Below are 18,490 nucleotides of genomic sequence, written 5' to 3' on the forward strand. Positions count from 1 at the left end.
CATTCACCTTAGGTAGGATGAAGACCTACCCTTTATATATATGAATCCCATCCACTGGGTTTGACCTGTGAAAAAAAACGTCATTTTATAAATCATGTCATTCATGGAAAGATTATTCATAATTTTTTTCACAATATTGAAAAACTATGTTTTAACTTAAGTAGTTCTCTGAAGAAGGTTTTAATACCTCGTACTTCATGAAAGGTATTATGCTTGTTTTCCATAAAGAAAGAGAAATTATATGGGACAGTTATTTGCCTATGTCTATCAGTTCCTAAATTGGTGCCTTATCTTGTGGGCTACCTTTGGTTTCCAAAGATGTTTGTGCATTCACTTAGTTCTTTTATTCTCCATACTGTAGTTGTTATTGTCCTCACCAAGTATTTTCCTTAAGTTGATTTTGGATTAAACAATTAATATTTGTTACCAATGGTTGAACAGGAAAAAAAAAGAATGCCTAAGAGCCCACAAATTCTCCCAAAGCCAAGTTAAAGTCTGAGACGATGGGCAATTGAATATGACGATTAATTATGACAATTGAATATGAAATGTGAATGTTATTGCTTCATTCATTTTAGTGATAGTTGTTTCCCTCAAGTATAGGTGAAGTCTTATATGATAGATTTCTTAGAACCTTTGGGTATAAGCCTCAGAGTTGGAGATACTAACAGGGAAAAGAAAAGTTATGCAAGAATAATCCACATCTGGTAAATTATTTTCAAATTATCTCATCCACATCAGAGCTGTTGCTGAGTCATCCTGTTTTGGCCATCAAAAGCTTGCTAAACTCTCTATGAAAAGATTAAAAGATTCTTTGGAGACCATGTAAGTTCTCCATGCAAGTAAAATCCATAAATTATTACTATCCTGAACAGTGGTCTTTTAAAAGTAGGGATGAGATGACTTATCTAAAATTGTGGAATATCATCCAAGGCAATAAATAAGTTTATAATAATGGTTGGCAAATGTTTTCATGGCATGATTCAACTGACAGAGATAGATGCCACCTCTTCAAAGTATGTATTCTACCTGTCACAGCCAACTAAATACTCAATATCATAATTTCCTTCAAATAAGTACCACCTACATCCCAAGAAACCATGAGCAAGAATTCGGCCAAGAAGATGTGCCTAGAGGAACTGTTGAAGTTATCACAAATCAGTGCTGTCTGGGTTAGAGTACTACTCTGTTCCCACAAACTGAAGCAACTGTTTCAGTCTGCACTCATTTCCAGTGCCAGGGGCTGTGCTGCTTGGGAAGATCTGTTGCTTTTATAGACAAATGTGTTTGGCTTCACTAGACCAGATGCAGCACCAGGCACATTTCTGCCTTCTAAACCTTCAGGAGCATTGTGGCATCAGTATGCTGGAGCATAGAGGGGTATGGTCAGATAAATTAGTCTTTAGACACAGCTAGACTCCAGCCCTTCCTTTTTTCATCTTCCCTAAGGGATCATTCATCCTGTATCTGATCACATCCCTCCCCATATCTCCATTTCTCTAAAAGCAAGGGAGCAGCCTGTGGAAGAGTCTCTCTGCATTCATGTAAATGTCTCCAATGAAACAGGCGGTCGCTTCTGCCCCATCAGGCTGACACTTTCCCCATCTGCCTTTGCCAGTTGCAGGAAGCACCAGAGGATTAGGATGTCAGGTCCATTTTCAAGCTGCCTAAAACCAGTCCTGAAATGTCCCTTGTGCACCTCTCCAAGTATCATTGGAAAGTGGTAGGTTCAGAAAAAGATGTATCTCTTCATAAGTAAGTTAAAATACAGTTTTGAGGAAACAGATCAAAGTGCAAAGAGGATAATAGATTCAGATTGGTGTCATTTTGAGATATATTATTTCAAATATATAAGGAACATATTTTCTGCCAGAGAGACAGAGAGAAATTTTTAGTGTCCCTTTTATACTCTGAAATTTCTGAGCATACAAAAAATTAGAATTGGAATTCCTTGCTGGAGCAAGACTTCTGGTTCATAAAAAAACAAGTAATAAAACATAATTTTTTTTTATTTCTGAAGCAGAGCTCCTGTTTGAGGTAGAAAGAGCTTCAAAAATTCACATGTTTTTCATTGTGTTTAGTTTTAGTCCATATATTAAAAAAAAGAAAAAAAAACCCAGTAAGTTAACAGACAGAAATAGGGTCTAGAAGTTCCAGCCAAGCTTGCAGTGCCAAGGATAAGCAGAAACCCACTTATACTTAGTAGAAAGTGCCTTAAAATACTCAGTGCTGTATACATAAGCTAGAAGTGAAGAAGAAATAGCTGCCACTGTCTCTGAAACTTTGGCTGGAGTTTGGACACGAGTAGTTTAAAGCATGGCTTTCTGTAAGACTTCTACTTTTGCTGCCCATACGGCCAGTCCCAAATTTGTGTGGCAGTGAATCAGTGCTCAGCTCTCAGGGCAGCCCAAACTCTTGTGTTTCCCATCCCACATTGCTCTGCTGTATGCACCAAAATCTTTTCCTAGGACAGAACTTTTTCCTAGCATAGAGATTTAGCAGGCTATTCCTTTGACCAAGGAGGAATGATTGTGGTCTCATCTGATCTGCCCAACTTTCAGGCATGAGTATGATTTGAACTTGGATGTGGATAGCATGGTTTTTAATTCCTCTTTTATCCTCCTGCTTTGCTCCAAGTATTACCACTTATAGCTAAAAATGCAGCAAATATTCAACTGTACTATGTCTAAAAATTGTGGTTGGATAACAGGTGGAAAACAGATACATTATCTAACCATCAGACCAAATAGTCTGCAGTCTTATTATTCATTTCCTTGCAATCACAACTTTGTTCTTGCTATGGCCTGCACAGTAGAAAGCACATGTCCAGTTTGGCAAAGAGCAGAAAGCAGCCCTAGAAGATGGTGGTTCTGCTCTCTCTGCAGGGTTGTGTTTTCTGCTGCAGGGACTTCTCTCTGTCTCATAAGCCGTGTGATGGGCAGGGTGAGAGAGTCCTGCAGTCCCTTTTGGAGAGAAGAGGCAGTTCAACTTGGAGCAAAGCCATATGCTGCTGATTTCACCTCCTACTGGCACCTGCTGTGGATAAGGAGAAGGCTGAATCCATTGCACAGGCTTAGGGCTGAGTCCAGTGCCCACTTTGCACACAAATTATCCCTTAGGTTATCCACCTAGCTCTCCACAGCCCCTAAGAAAAAAAAAATCCTCACTCATACTTCCCTTCCAGCTGAATCTTCTTAACCCTCTTGCTTATCTTTCATCTCTTCCTTCTTTCCAGCATAATATTTATTTCTCTCCTTGTTTTCCTCTTTGAATTATTTACCTCCTTTACACCCAATCCTGCTTCACATATGAGTGTCTGTGTGCACAGATGGGATTTCTAGGACAGTCAGTATATAATTTTCTACAAACACTGTTATTTAAAAACAAACTTGATCATCTCAATCAAAAGGGCATAAATGAAAAAAAGGTTTTACTGATTTTATTTCAGCCTTAGAACTAGCTCTTCTTTGAAAATTGGTATGTCTGATGAGAAGCAGATCCAGTCCCTCCCTTTTCCTGCTTACTTTTGCTGACGTGTCCCTATTAGTAGTGAGCAGTACAAGTTGTGCACATCATTCTTATTGTCTTACATTGACAATTGTCAGCAAGTTTCATGCCCAGAAGTGTTGTCAACTAAAATCCTTGTCTTTAAATAATGAGTTAAACTTAGTTTAAAATATTACACCTGCTCAGAGTCCTTGTTCTATTTTTATTTCTTTACAATTACCTTTATGGTTTTAAACAATGTTATCTGTCTCCTCACAGCATATGAAAGATCTGTACAGATGGAAGATAGTGACTATAAAAAAAAGCTACCCATGTAGAGGGAGATGTATTGAGCAAATAAATGAAAAATAGCAATTCCTACTGTTCTTTTTAACAGTGGCCGATGAATTTCTACAGTACTTTGGGTTTTCTTAAAGCTCGGTGCTTCTTCAAAACTTTTTACGTGGTTTCATTTTACTGTCATTTCCACAAACGTGAGTTATTGCTTTCTCCTCTCATGTCCAAAATCGGTAGGCACACTTTGATCCATCATATATATGGCATCCCAGTGCAGCAAGATGCTCATTCCTTAGTGCTTTCTACACCTTTTTAATAAGGACTAACTTGGTGACTGCTAACTGTGGACAACTAGTCACGTTTGGAGTTGTCTTTGCTTGCAAACAATTTGATTTTGAGTGATGTGCTGATATAAACACATTTGTGTTATCTGATTTTCAAGAAACATTAAGCAAGTGGTAAGACTACTGCTACACTCTTGAGGAGGAAAGGAAAGCAGCTTTCCTGTATTAATTATATTTTTTTAAGCTTTCCCTTTTGTCTTAGAGTTGAACTTTTAGAGATGAGCAGTTTTTCTGACCATAAATTGAAAAGAAAGATCAATTAAGAGAGGGTTGTTTTTTGAGAGATATTTTGTGACTTTAAAAAAAAAGGCTCATAAAAATTTGTCAACTCATGTAGCTGTGAGTTCAGCTGACCAGCCTGACAGTGGTGCTTCTGCATGGTCCCTCTCCTACGAGATACACTTTTCAAGCACATGGTAATATGTAACTTACAGGTGTATAAAATCATAATAGAGCATTTCATCACATCTAAATAAGGGTAGGTGCATGCTGCCTGAATGGTTAACCATCAAAAACTCTGAATGCAAGACATTTGACACTAATTTTATTGGTCAAATCCTCCCCTGAAAGAAGTCTGCCTCGAGAAGCCGTTCACGAGGTTCCTTTAGCAGAGAGAGCCTGGCTTAATGGGTCATCGCATAAGCTCCTTGACACTTGTCCCTGGTCAGACTGGATGCCACATGAAAAATGTACTCAGGCAAGGGACTCCCAGGAATAAACATTTCTCTGGTGTTGCTCACCAGGGACTCAGCAAGGTGAGCGGAACTCCAACTTGTCACGGATGCTCTGTTCTGACAAACATAAGTAGATGCTAATGGCTAAATCGTGACAGAATAAAGTCCCACAACCATATGGCTAATTGCCACAACAATATCTTCAGTGTTATTAATCAAGTTTTCATAGTGTGCCATGATAATTGGAATAATTAGAAACAACATAGGCATTGCTTGCCTCTGCCTCACATTCTGCAGACAGGGACCTGCAACAACCGCAGTTGCACTTTCTGTGCAGTGCTGTTTAGTGCTTTCCTTTCCAGCAAATACTGTGGTTAATTAATGAATTAGCTCTTTGCCACCAGAGTGGTTTATTGCCAGTGGGGCTTCTGCAGGGGCACACAGGTAACTAAATGAGACCACTAAGCCCTTGTGCCTTTCCAAAAAGATGCAGTATTCCCACAAGGCTGCCGCTGCACATCACAAAGTCATCCCTACTTTGTTTCACAAAAGTAGTTCTTGTAACTAATATGTAAAGTTACTTTTTTAAATCTATACAGAAAGGATAAAAGAAACTCAAAACCTGCATATTTTTTTGTTTGTTTGACAGTTTAAATGAGAGCAAGACTCTGGATAACAATGATGCCATTAACTTACCAGGCAAAAGAAGTTAACTCTTACTTGCCTTACCCTGCTTGATAATGGAACTGGGCTTCAAACTTGTATTTTCCCTTTGAACTAAGGCTATTAAGTGGTGATTCTAACACTTATTTATACTAAGCAGCTAAATCATGATTTTGCATACTCCCTATTGGAACAGCCTCACTCGATTCTTAGGTTTAGGAATATGACAGCAGGGAGGAAATACTTCTGTTTCCTCAGTACATGCATCAACATGTAGTTGACTGGTCACTGAAACTGGCAGATTGATGATGATGACTCCCTTCGCAGGATGTATGAAGGCATTTAGCCAGACTAATAGATTGAAATGGACTGCTGCATGTATGGCCTCTGAACAGCTTCTTAATTTAGTTTTAGAGTGTACAATAGATGTAATATTGAATTCAGTGATGATATAAATCTTCTCTCCTCATTTAAAAAAAAAATTATTCTCTGGAGTGAAGAGCTACAGAGATTTTGAAATGTTATATACTTAATTATAAAGAGTTTGCAGAGGTAAGCCCTCAGTTCAGGGGGTAGGAAGGAATTGTGTTCACTTTAGGTTTATTGCTGTTTAATTTTGATTCTCAATAGGAAAGCATCTCTGAAATAAATTTGTTACGCTGCAATGAAGAGGAGTATAGAAAGCCAGGATTCTCTCCCCACTGAGGGCTGCTGCAAAGGTGGTCTGGCCCCTTTGGGCAGCAGCTCCAAACAGGGAGTTTCCAGTAGAGATCCTTCCTCTACAGAGATACTGTAAAGTTGGGTTCTCCAGACACTCATGGAAGATACCCACACAAAATCCTGGATACGCAGAAAATGATACTTTAAAGAAGTATCTGTATAGAGGGTTTTTGTATCTGTTTTGGTGTCTTAATATGTCTACGTATTTTTCTTACCAGTTCAGTGGCAAGGAATTTTATTTATCTGTGGTGGTCTGGTTTTACCTGTGTTCGTATTCAGCATAATTAGCAAGAACTTTGGAAATACTAAAGTAAGTCTTCTGCAAATGGTATGTAGAGTAAGGTTTTGTTGATCAAGTCTTTTTATTCTGAGTATGTCTGCCAAATAACTTAATAAGGGGTTTTTTTTGTTTTCTTCATATCAAAATATCACCGTTACAATTTTCTTATCCTTTAAGCCCAACTGAAAGATTATCATTTTGCTAAGGCCATGTCTTTCAGATATGTTTGACGTATATTTATGCAGTTTTATGAAATAAAGAGGGCAATCTGGTATATAATTTAATTATCATAAAGTTACCATTTTATTTTATAACGCATATTCTTGAATATATTGCCATCTCTAATTTTACTATGAAAACCTTAATCTGTCTTCATTGTCAGCTGAATTCTCTGTAACAACAAAAAAACACCTGTGGTGGAAAAATGGGATTAGAAAGCAAAAAAAAAAAGGACCAGTAGGCCAGTGGTACAAGCACAACAGACATTTTGCCCTGTTAGTTAGAACAAAATGTGTTTCCCAGTAGCAGTCCCATTGCTGCATGTAGAGAGATAGCTTCTGAAGAAAAAAAGAAAAGAAAAAAAAATCTAAAATTCCTGAATTTTTTTGATATGTTTTATTTAGGATACCAGGTAAAAAGTCTTTTTGTTTTAACATTTCAATAGAATAACAGGAAGATGGTTCAATTGTAGAGTTCAATTTTTTTATGGGCAGAAAAAGACATTGTATTTGTAAAGTCTCCAAGACAGAATAGAAACTTCATAATTTTATCAGTACTTTGTTAATTTAAAGCTATTAACAAAATATACTCTCTTCCTTTTATTTTAGAGTTAATGTCTTTTTGATGAAGTCTTCTCCAAGTGGATTTTACAGATAACTGTAGTAACTGTATAGAAGATATAACAATATGGGATAGTAAAATGTTAGAGATACCACTTCTAGAGACTGTACAAAAGGATCGTTGTACCTTTTAAACCTACTGCATGCATCTTGAATCAATGGATAAAGCTATTAGCAAATTTATTTTATCATCTTAAGAACTGTGCTTTAATTGCAACACTGAGAGTTGTTTTTCTAATATAATTTCTCCACTTTAAAACCAGATTTAATCATTGCTGTTTAAACATGGAAAAGTTGAGGGGGTGGAGTTCCTAATTGCTAATAGCTGATATCAGTAGGAACTTCAATAATTTAGAAGTGCCTCTTTTGTTTCAATGGGTTTATTGCAGCAAACAGTGTTTAAAATCATTCACCTGTAATTAGTTTTGTTTAAAAAATGAAAATGTTTTTGCTACTCTGCAGTGATTTTCACAACAAAATGCACGTGCATCATCAGCATTTAGGACTGTGGGTTTGAATTGCATAGAAGCAAAGAGGAGAAAGAAGGCAGTAGTCCCACCTTCAAAATTTTTTTCTTATGAGTTCAGATATTGGTCATTAAATTAAGGGTGTACATGTGTGTCAGAGATGAAGTCCCATACTCCTTGCACTTAAGGGTGTTAAGCATTGACTCCAAAAGATTTTTTCCAATAGAGTGTAGCAGCCCCCTCTGGTTCTGCTGGTTTGTCACCATAACTGTATCACACTGAACCTTCTTTTTTAAGTCTGGATATTACCTGAGCTGTTTAAATTTAGCTGTTTTGCAGAAATACAGCAGTATTTTTCAGGACCAAGCACGTAGAGTCACAGAATCCTTTGGGTAGAAAGGCTCAATAAAGATCATCCAGTTCCAACCCTCCTGCCTGGGCAGGGATTCCTCCCACTAGATCAGGTTGCTCAAAGCCCCATCCAGCCTGGCCTTGAACACTTCCGGGGGAGGGGGGCATTCTCAGCTTCCCTGGGCAACCTGTTCCAGTGTCTCACCACCCTCACACTGAAGAATTTTTTCCTAATATCTAATCTAAATCTACGCTCTTTCAGATTGAAAACATTACCCCTCTCCTGTCACCACACACCTTTGCACTAAGCCCCTCCCTGGCTTTCCTGTAGACTCCATTCAGGTACCAGAAGGTTGCTGTAAGGTCTCACTGGAGCTGTCTCTCCTCTAGGCAGAACAACCATCCAGATTAAGAGCTTGTTTCAACCACTCATGTTATTGGAGTTTCGCATTAAGAAGATCCATCAAATAAATTGCAAAATCAGAGCAGTAACCGCAGATTATACAGGTTTATGAGTTTAATTAGTCTGAATTCCTGCCTTTACAGGACTTTATCAAATTATCTCTGAGTCAGATCCAATCTACATTATACCTATGCAGAATTTTTTAATAACATCTGATCAGAATTTAAAGATTCCAGCATGGAAAAACACATCTTCAGACAATTTTCTCCAGTGATCTACTTGTGATTCTAGGGATTTTTGTTTTACTTTTGTTTATGAAGTTATTGTGCCCCGCAGGGGGGAAGGAAGAGCTGCTTGCGGTGATCTTTTTGTGTATATTTTCTGTGGCTTTTTGTTGGTATGAATTTGTGTATCCTTTTTTTTTCACCCTGATGAAGCCATGCTCATGATTTTCTTGTCTTTCCTGTGCCTGGAAGTGGTTTCCAGGATTAGCTACTTCATCATCTTCCTAGGGATCAAATTGAGGTTAACTGGCCACCATTTTATCCTTCTTGAGGACAGGAGTAGCATTTGTTTTCCTCCAGTCTTTGAACAGTTTCCCAGTTGCCATGATCAAAGGTTTTTGGCAGTGGCTTCCCAGGGACATCTGCCAGCTCCTTCAGCACTTTTGGTTGCATCTCCTTAGGGCCCATGTACGTCCAGCTTTCTGAAGTGTTCCCTGACCTGATCTTCTTCCACCAAGGGTACATCTTCCTTTCTCCAGCTTTCTTCCTATCTCTGGAACCTGGGATTCATGAGAGCCAGTCTTGCTAGTAAAGAACGAGGTGAAAGAGGCAGTCAGGATCAAGACCATAGTAAGAACATGAAGGAAAATTCCCTTCCCTTTCTTTTTTTCCTTTCCTTTCCTTCCCTTCCCAATTCTGCACCCAGCAGTAGTTGCTGGTACTGCCCAAGGAGTTGGCTGTAGTTGAGGAGCAGCAGTGGGTGAAAGCAGCAGCCATGGGAAGTCTGAAGCCATGGGTAGCACTGATGCCAAAACAAGTAATTTAGTTAGGGGCTGGAATAGAAGCCTACCCACAGCAGGCCAACAGGTTCAATAGTTTTATTGTAGTGCATTCTTAAGAATATTACACATTACTTCTATGAAGATTCAGTGGCACCTTTTTCATTGAGTACATTCCTGCAAATGAGTAGGTTACAGTTGGTCTGGCTTAAGATAGAGTGTGGTGCTTTTGGCAAGACAGGTAAATCACAGTAAAGAGAGAGAAATAATTATTAGGAATTCTTATTTTAGAAAGAAAAGCCTTTTTAATAGGGAAATGCATAGAACCTGCCACAGTTGATTTTTTCTTAAATGCAAATCTTAAAGAAACCAAATTGGAAAGGAAATAATCCCAATAACAATTAGAGACTCGTGTCACATAATTTATTTGTAAAAATAAAATTAAAGGTATTTATATTAAAGATTTATGCTAGTCTGTGAATGATAAAATAATTAATATAATATAATTCAGAACATGTAGAACAGCAGGAATTTTCAACAGGACAGATCAAAACCATTTTCCCTAGTGGAAAGAAAACAACAGTGTTTATTATGTACCAGGTTCTTGTTCATCACTTAGCCTAAATTTGAGTAGATTTATGAACAATATAAAGTGAAGTGTTCGTTTTCATTATTATTTAATTTTGAGTCTTTATTTTCTGACTGAAAAAAGCTACAGTATAGCTAATAACCATATAATCCATATTGTAAATTTGTAGTTTCATTTTTATTTGTATAGCTTTCAAACACTGATTTTTATCTTTGCATATAACTACTCCTTACGGCCCCTACTCTTTTAGCCACAGAACATAAAACCTCTGGATCTTATCGTAGTTTTAGAAGTTGAGTTTTTTCAATACAATCATGCAAAACTTAAAAAAAATTGTGGGTAGCACCACAAACCAAACAAAATTTGAACCAGAAAAAAAACCCTACAGTGTAGCCATCCAACAGTAGTAGCCCTGATTCGTGTATTTCATGCAGTGAGCCACTAAATTTTCATGCAGCCCGAACAAGAGAAGCTGGATAAAATTAATACCCCACTGTGGAAGTTCAGGACAGGACAGTCCCACCTAGATCATGGTGTCACCTAAGTATGGATCTCATTTTCTGGCAGAACAGCAGTCCACATAGAAACCTGAAATTACTTAAATAAATAAGGTACATGTACACAGAATAAAAGTGTATTCTGTGCACTTAATATTACCTTTTTATCTAAGGGGAAGGCCAATGATTTGCTAATGCTGGCACACATTTTTTCCCTCACACACTTTTGTACAATCAACATACACTGCTGGAGACAATTTGGTAGAAACCTATATTAAATGTCTTAAAGTCTAAGGAAAATCTGATCATCTTGTCCGCCTTTGACAAAGGCCACATAATTTTATCTAATAAATCCAGAATTAACATTTGAATTTATGGTTGAAGTAAACACATCTTGTAGCAAGATGTCTGTTTTCATTCCCTTCACAAGTAGATTAAGGCTAAAAATGCAACATATGCTGTAACAATATCTGTAACAATGTCTGTACATCTTTTATGGGTGGTGTGCATGTGAGAGTCTGCTGTGTGTAAAATTCTCAGTGTTTAGATAGAACACAGAAATTTCTGTAAATCCCTGAAAGTCTGGTGAGCTTCCCACATAGCTTCTTATTCCAGTTTTTTTTACTTCAGTGGGATTTCGCATGCTTTTTTGTCTGTTCTGGCAAAATGCTGATTTTTAATAAGGTTTTAGTTATTTTAGAAATGTCACTTTGTTAATTGTTACACTTGGCTTTTTGTCTTCGCATCTGTGGTGACTGAAAGTTTCTTGTGCACCGTGAGCTGTCGTGCCCTTCCACAAGACCTTTGTCAGAGAGTCGCTGGAAGAACAAGTTGTGATGATGCGTGTTTCCTTCGTTGTCATCTATTGTTTGAAGGTTTTATTAATCTCTTAAGGACATTCCATACAAAATCCCTGAACTGTATAAAGCCATGGGAGTCTTAATAAAAACAAGATTTATTGAGAAAGGAGACAGAACATTGGAGACTGTGTAACAAGACTAAGCTGAAATGTTGCTAAAGCTTGTCTGGATTGTTCTCCTTCATGTCATTAAAAGAAAGTAAATTCTCTTACACCCCTATCATGTCATCCTCCGATCGACCTTGCCTGTCTACCCTCTGACTGTGTCTGGCAACTACCAGGCATGATCATATATGTCTTCTTTGAAGGGTGCTTTTGCATTCTATTGGCAGCTGTCTTTGCCCTTCTCACCATGGGAGTGTTGATGAACCCCATGTTAGCCCTGCCTGCTGCTGGGTACCTCCGCAGAACGAAGCCAGGGAGATTTGCAGCCCCCATCAACTGCAGCCCACCCGGTGTGTCTGTGGGCAGGAACACAGACATCTGACACCATGGCACAGTCCAGAGTAGTGCTCACTGCCTGGCACTGAACTATTTAATTCTTTATCTTCCATATAGCTTAAAGTTCTTTTTGAAGTGTTATACAAATGTCGCTCCTCATCCTTTTAACATATCTTATTTTTGGACAAGCAAAACACAGCTCGACTCTGTCTTCCCTTTCTCCTAAATTATTGACCGTGACTTTACATAGTAAATTGCACTGGCTACAAATGTTTGCTTGAACGTAATTCATGACAGAGTTTAAAGAGACAGAGCTTATATATAATTTTCTCAGTCAGTAAACAACTGATGTTAATTTTGGCATTTCTCAGCTCCCAAGTGCTTAGTTTTGATAAGATGGTGTTCTTTTCAATAGTTACAGTCCATTTAAATAATTTTCTCCTTTTTTAAAAAAGCAGCAAACCTAGAAAATTAAAACTAAAAACTAAGATATCCTGCAAAATCCTACTGACCCTCCCTTTCACTGGTAGGATTTTACTCAGGAGTCTTGCAAGCACTGGAAACCAGATGAACAGCATCCTTGGCTGGCACCTCTGGACACTGCAGGTGGAGGGTTTTTCCATTTTTGCCATTTCCCATGCAGGAAGGAGGTTGCAGATGGGATGAAGGATGCACCATTGGGTTGGTGTCAAGAGCTACGAAGAGATGGGTCATGCATGCTCTGTGGAAATCTACGCTCAGCTGTGTTTAGGTCGAGCAAGGAATTATCAAATTCAGGCGCTTTCTTGTTGTTGTTGTTGTTCTTGTTTGTTCGTTTTTTAAATATACACAGCAAAAACGAAATACAAGAGACCTTGTTTTCATTCTAGACCTGCTTGGGGGAAAAAATGTTAAACATTAGCAGGATTTTTTTGATCTTGTTCTAGTTTTCGACCTCATCAAAACAAAAAAATTCACCATTGAGTAGATGCTTGGAGTGGAAACTGAACTGAAGATAGAGTTTAGCAGAAGTATAAATGGCTGAAAACAGGCTCTACCAGTAGAATTTTTAGGCAATGTGCTGACAAGATGTAGGTTCTATATTTAGTGACTTAGAAGTAGCTTCAGAGTCATGTTTTCCCTTTCCTGGCATTACGGTTTTTCTTATTCTTTCTGATTTCATTGTGTTGCTTTCCCTCATAAATACTGTTTGTATTGCCTCATCTGTAACCATTTCTTAGGCTTATTTTATTTTTTTAAGGAATTCTTTGCCTTCCAAGGAGACAGGGAAGATAACCTGCTAAGTATATGTAACATAACATAAGTTAATTTTCTTGCTTCTTGGAGAATTGTCCTGTAAATAGCAGTCAAAGTGGTTTGTGGTTTTAGTTAAAACTGGCAAGGTTGGATCATTGCCTTATTTAATGGCTTAACAAGAGCACAGTTTTCTCCTGCTTTCTCTGTACTGTAAGGTCATTAATGAATCATTAGCTATTACTAGTAATTACTGATCTCTTGAGAATATTGGTTTAATTATATAGGAATCATAAGTGGAGGATACAGTTATATATTCTACAATAGGTAGGTAGTTGTACCTTGGTGTATTATGGCTTTAAAGAACCTGTATTTTTTTGTGGTTCTTACTTGCCTGGTAATTATAAAAGTCTGCCTGGTAAAATACAGATTATTGTATTACTGCATGTGATAAAAGGTATACTATTGTGAGCCTCACTATTTGCAGGTGTAACAGATGTAAGGTAAGATTAACAGGGCGGAACAATAATCAAACCACAGACAGCCATCTAAAAAAAAAAAAAAAAAGTTTATTATGTCCAATGCAATTGTTAAATATTTCTGAAATTCTCTGCAAATACTTGTAAAAGCGATAAAAACCATGTTCATTTGAAAGACAGCTTTTCAGCATGGACATTTACTTAAAGGAATTAAGATCCCTTTTTATGAATATAAAAGCTGAGTCAAGTCCTGCCATATGCCAGCACGGTTCATAGGCAATAGGGTCCTTGATTTAGAGATGTGATGAGATAAATGCTGCTGAAAAACAGGAGTTAGCATGCATGTATTTACAACAGTGTAAGTCACTTATTCCCTTTAAGACAGGAAGGTTCAAATAATTAATGGCAATATTATGATTGCAAAAGAACGTCCAGTTGCTCGTCAGCAGTCTGCATCTGTGAAACGTGATACCTCAGGGGACTGAGAATTAATTTTCCCAGGAGAAAATATAAAAGCAGTCGGAAAAAGGAATGACTTCTGCTTGAGCAGAATAAACCTGCATCTACAAACGATTAACACTGCATAATGAAGTAGTAAAGAAGCAAAAGAGATTTCTAATAAAGACTAATAACAAATCCCATTACACCATGGTGTATTTTTTTCCCTTGAAGTGTATTAGGCTTTTAGCAAGGCTTCTGACTGGGGCTTGGGTAGTTGCAAGCAAAGTCAGCTGAAATTAGCGGAAATTTCTCGCCTAACAGTTTGTGTAACTCGAAAGTTGGGGTTTTACAGGTGGGAGAGGTTGTTAATGCAAGTAATAGGCTTCCTGCAGAGTTTGGGTAATGTTTGTGTCACCATAAGATAATAGACTCCTGTAGGCTTGGCACTGGAGGGTAATGTGCCACTAGATGGTAAAATCTCTTAGCTAGAACAGACGTGGTATTAAAAATGCACTATTTGAGCCTTGCTTTTGTGTTAAATGTTCTTTCCAAGACTTCTCTTTCCAAGGCCTGAAAATAAATCCTCATAGAAAAGGGGTTTGGTCAGAGAAGGAAATAAACAGTTTGCCATAGTTAATATTGTGACTTTTATAATTACTATGCTGACTTGAAAAGTTACAAAATCTCATAATAATAAATGTTTGATATAAGGATGAGATTATGCTCTCTTCTAAAATCATGGAATCTCACATTTAAAAGGGAACATGTCTTGCAAGGGAAAAAAATTCTGTGCAGTGGACATATGGTTCCAGTGGCAAGGGGAATAAAAGTTTAAGCAGACAAAACCTTGCCTCACAAAACAGTCCTTTTGACTTTCTTTTTGTACAGGTTGTTGCTATTTTAAAAGCTTGTATTCGACTGACGTGTTGGAATTCATTTGTCTATAAATGAACTTTTATTACTGGAATCAGGAAAAAAACCCAGATGCCTTAAGCCAAAAGTAGGTTCTGGGACAAAAGTGGTTAAACATGAATTCTAACAAGTGAAACTAATCTTGATGAAATTTCTAGTTGCCTTTTTAGAAATTTTTGTGAGTTTTAAAGAATGACTTAATTTGCTTAGCAGAAATTTGCAATCAATCTTTTCTTGCCACTGAATAAACAGATTCCACATGCACAGTAATTTGCATATCCCAGCTAAAAATGTAATTCATTATTTTTAAGTCCATTTTGTAATAACTATTTCAGGATTAATGTTACTAACTATTCTTCAGCTCTTTGAAATGTAACCTTGGATAATCCTGCCTAAAAAAAGGTACAAAGCTAACTAATCTGTTCAGGAATAGGAAAGAGAAATGCCCTTCCTGAGGTCAGCAAGTCAGTCGATGTAAGGGCAAGAACTGGAAATAAGAAACCTTGAAAAGTAATTTTTTTTTCTACTGCATCTCAAGCTTCCAGTCTTAGGCAAATATTGCATTTAATAAGACAAATTTTCACATTTTGCTAAGTGTGAAAAAAGCACAGATAATAACAGGAATTAATGGTATAGCCTACATGCAGATTATCACTAAATCTAGTAAAGCTTTAAATGAGGTTTAATCAAAATAGCATCATATAGAGAGCTGAAAACACTGTCATCTAGAACAGGTAGGAAGACTCTTCAAGGTTAAGTGTAACCCCCATTTTAACTGCTTTTTGGCATCTCCCTCTGAACTGACTCTCTTGACTGGGCATTTCATGGCTTTCACTGGCTTCTTCCTCCTCTTTTCTTGCTGTTCCAGGCTATTCTTGCGTAACATTTGATCCCTTTCCTCTTAGACCACTATCACATTAAATGCTCAAAAATATGGGCTATAGGATTGATATGTTTTGACCTCTGAGGTTCACCCACATAATAATATTAATCAGTTAAGCTTCTACAGTCTGTAACGTATCACTTCTTTAATGTAGATGGGGTAATGTTTCCACAAATACAATTAGTTAAGTGATTAGCAGAGACCTTCATGCTGTGGAAAGTTTTCCGGTAAAATGTTTTGGATTATTGTTGATCCTGGAAAACATGTATCCTGATTTGGAGAAACGGAGAAATACAAATCCAATCTTTTCCTTTTTTTTTCAGGCGATGGGTGAGACTCCTGTTCGGACGTGAATTTCCCCTTCAGGACCTTCTGGTTGTCTGGGATGCTCTATTTGCTGACAGTATCACCCTGAATTTAGTTGACTACATTTTTGTAGCCATGTTGTTATATATTAGAGATGCCTGTAAGTATCAACTATCTCACGATCTTTTAAAAAGCACATAAACCTGTTTTTCAAAGAAAAGGAGGGTTTAAATGCCAAATTTCATTGTGACTTTTTTAACATACTGCAAATTGTTTCAAATGCTAGGAGAGGAGCCGTTTGTTATCGGATGCAGTCTGCTGTATTTATGAAAGAAATTGTATCTTGGAGTTAAATGCAGGTTTGTGTTCTGAGTACTTCTGTGGTTTTACATATAGCTGCAGAATTTATGTGCAGTTGGTGGTACAGGTATGTACAGAGCTCCACCTTCTGACCAAGCCCCTGAACTGAGTAAAGCCTCCCTTTGACACTGGAAATATTTTCATGCTGTTCTGCTATGAGAAATGTGACTCGCAGTTTTTGAAGATTTATCTTGAAGGTAATGTAAATGCCAAGTAGGGTAACAATTAGAAATATAGACTTATTCTGTGTGAGAGTGGCACCTTGAGAAACCTGTATGTTTTATTTTATTTTAGCATGCCCAAACTATGTGCAAAGGCAAATTCTTACAGGTTAGTGATGACAAATAAATACATTAGGTTGGGACAGCAAGAAAGCACAAAAATTTTGCTAGCTTATATAATTGTGAATGAGAGGAGGAAGGTATGTAATGATTAATTAATAGGCATTTATTTCTGTCTCATCATATTTTGCAGAAAATTCTATATATAACTTTGCCACAACAAAGTATGCGTTTTGCAGTAAGATGCATATCTGTCATTAATGTATGAAGTCTGTAGCATGCTGTTCAGAGTTAATTATATACAATTTGTAAGCTTTAGGTTTTAACAAGGTTACATATTTGACACAGTTTTGTATTCTAGGACACATAAAGTTTTCAACATCTGTGGTTCCTATTTTAGGGCCCAATCTTGAAAATATAAAGTGCATGTACTTTACACATACTGTCGTTCCACTGCCTGCCTTCAAGTGTTTTTTTAATTACTTTTTAATAAACATGCAGCATATAGAGCTACCTTACATTCCTCTCAAATAAGTGGGCATTTAATTGAGTTTAGAGGTTTCAAAATTAATGCTGCTGTTTCAGGATGATCTGAATCCAGGTCATTATGTTCTGCAATCTAAATCTGGCTTATTTATATGCAGTAAACTAAAATAAGCTTAAATTTTTCCATGTATTTATGTAGTGCGGATGCATGTAAAAATGTTTAACCTCAATATTCTATTTCATATCATAATTTTCCTGTAAAAAAACCTTTAGAACTATATTTGTAAGTGCCCTGTCTTTCCTGAGGGAGGGAAGGTTGTCCTGGGTTTGTTTTCTTTTGCTTCGTGGTGCTCATTTTGCAGGTGTCCGTATGAGGTAACTAAATATGTGAGCTAAAAAGGAGTTCAGGGCATTTGTATGAAAGCAGTCTCCATTTTTTCTCTGAAATCCCTAGGCTTCATAAATAAAGTACTAAATAGCTTGAAAGTGGAATACATTTGCTCCAAATAAGTTACAGTCATCAGGACAGCATAAATATACTGTTTCTGTAATAAGTAACTTTTTGTTCCATAGTTGGACCTATTTACTCTAAGCATATTAGGATGGTGAAGCAAAATACCTAGTCATAAATACTGTAAAGTTTAATATATTTTCAAAATCAAGCTCAAACTATAGCAAAGTCCGTAGTTCTATATTTGATTTTAAAAAATAAGTTTTTCTTCTCTATCTACATACAAAATTTTTCCATTTGTATTACATGATTTTTTATTGCCAGTAATATTTGACTTTTGAATTAAGTATAAAGTTGTGTTGTAATACTTTTTAAAAACATTTTCAAATAAAGTAAGTTTCCAAAAGCTTCTCTTTATTCAGAGAAAGGAAATCAAAACACTTGATGATATTAATCATCTATAAATAAGACATCTAGAAATTTGCAGTTTAAAAACTTCGAAACAATAGGAAGGGTAACAGAGCTCCTAAGATATTACATTATAAACATGTCAAACATAAGCAATGATAATAATACAATCCTGAAAGCATTTGAAAGTTTAAAAATTATGCATATTCTTGTGTACCAACACATTTGGGGATGGGGAGAAAGTGCTGGTTTGGGAATTGATGGAGTTTTTTTCTGTGCTTTATTACAATGTTCTCAAGGACATGATTTTAAGAAAGTATTATTTCTGCTTTATTTT

The 18,490-nt window shown here is 36.9% G+C and overlaps 1 protein-coding gene across 7 annotated transcripts in view; it reads left to right on the forward strand.

The window, feature by feature from the left end:
* Positions 1 to 18,490, forward strand: part of TBC1D5 (TBC1 domain family member 5) — a 311,133-nt gene that overhangs the window by 213,919 nt on the left and 78,724 nt on the right. For all 7 annotated transcript variants that reach the window (XM_071735549.1, XM_071735553.1, XM_071735551.1 and 4 more), the window contains one exon: positions 16,185 to 16,327. In XM_071735549.1, coding sequence (XP_071591650.1) covers positions 16,185 to 16,327 — 143 coding nt within the window. The remainder of the gene's footprint in view (positions 1 to 16,184; positions 16,328 to 18,490) is intronic.

Source organism: Heliangelus exortis, chromosome 2 (genome assembly GCF_036169615.1).
Source record: "Heliangelus exortis chromosome 2, bHelExo1.hap1, whole genome shotgun sequence".
Taxonomy (NCBI): Eukaryota; Metazoa; Chordata; class Aves; order Apodiformes; family Trochilidae; genus Heliangelus; species Heliangelus exortis.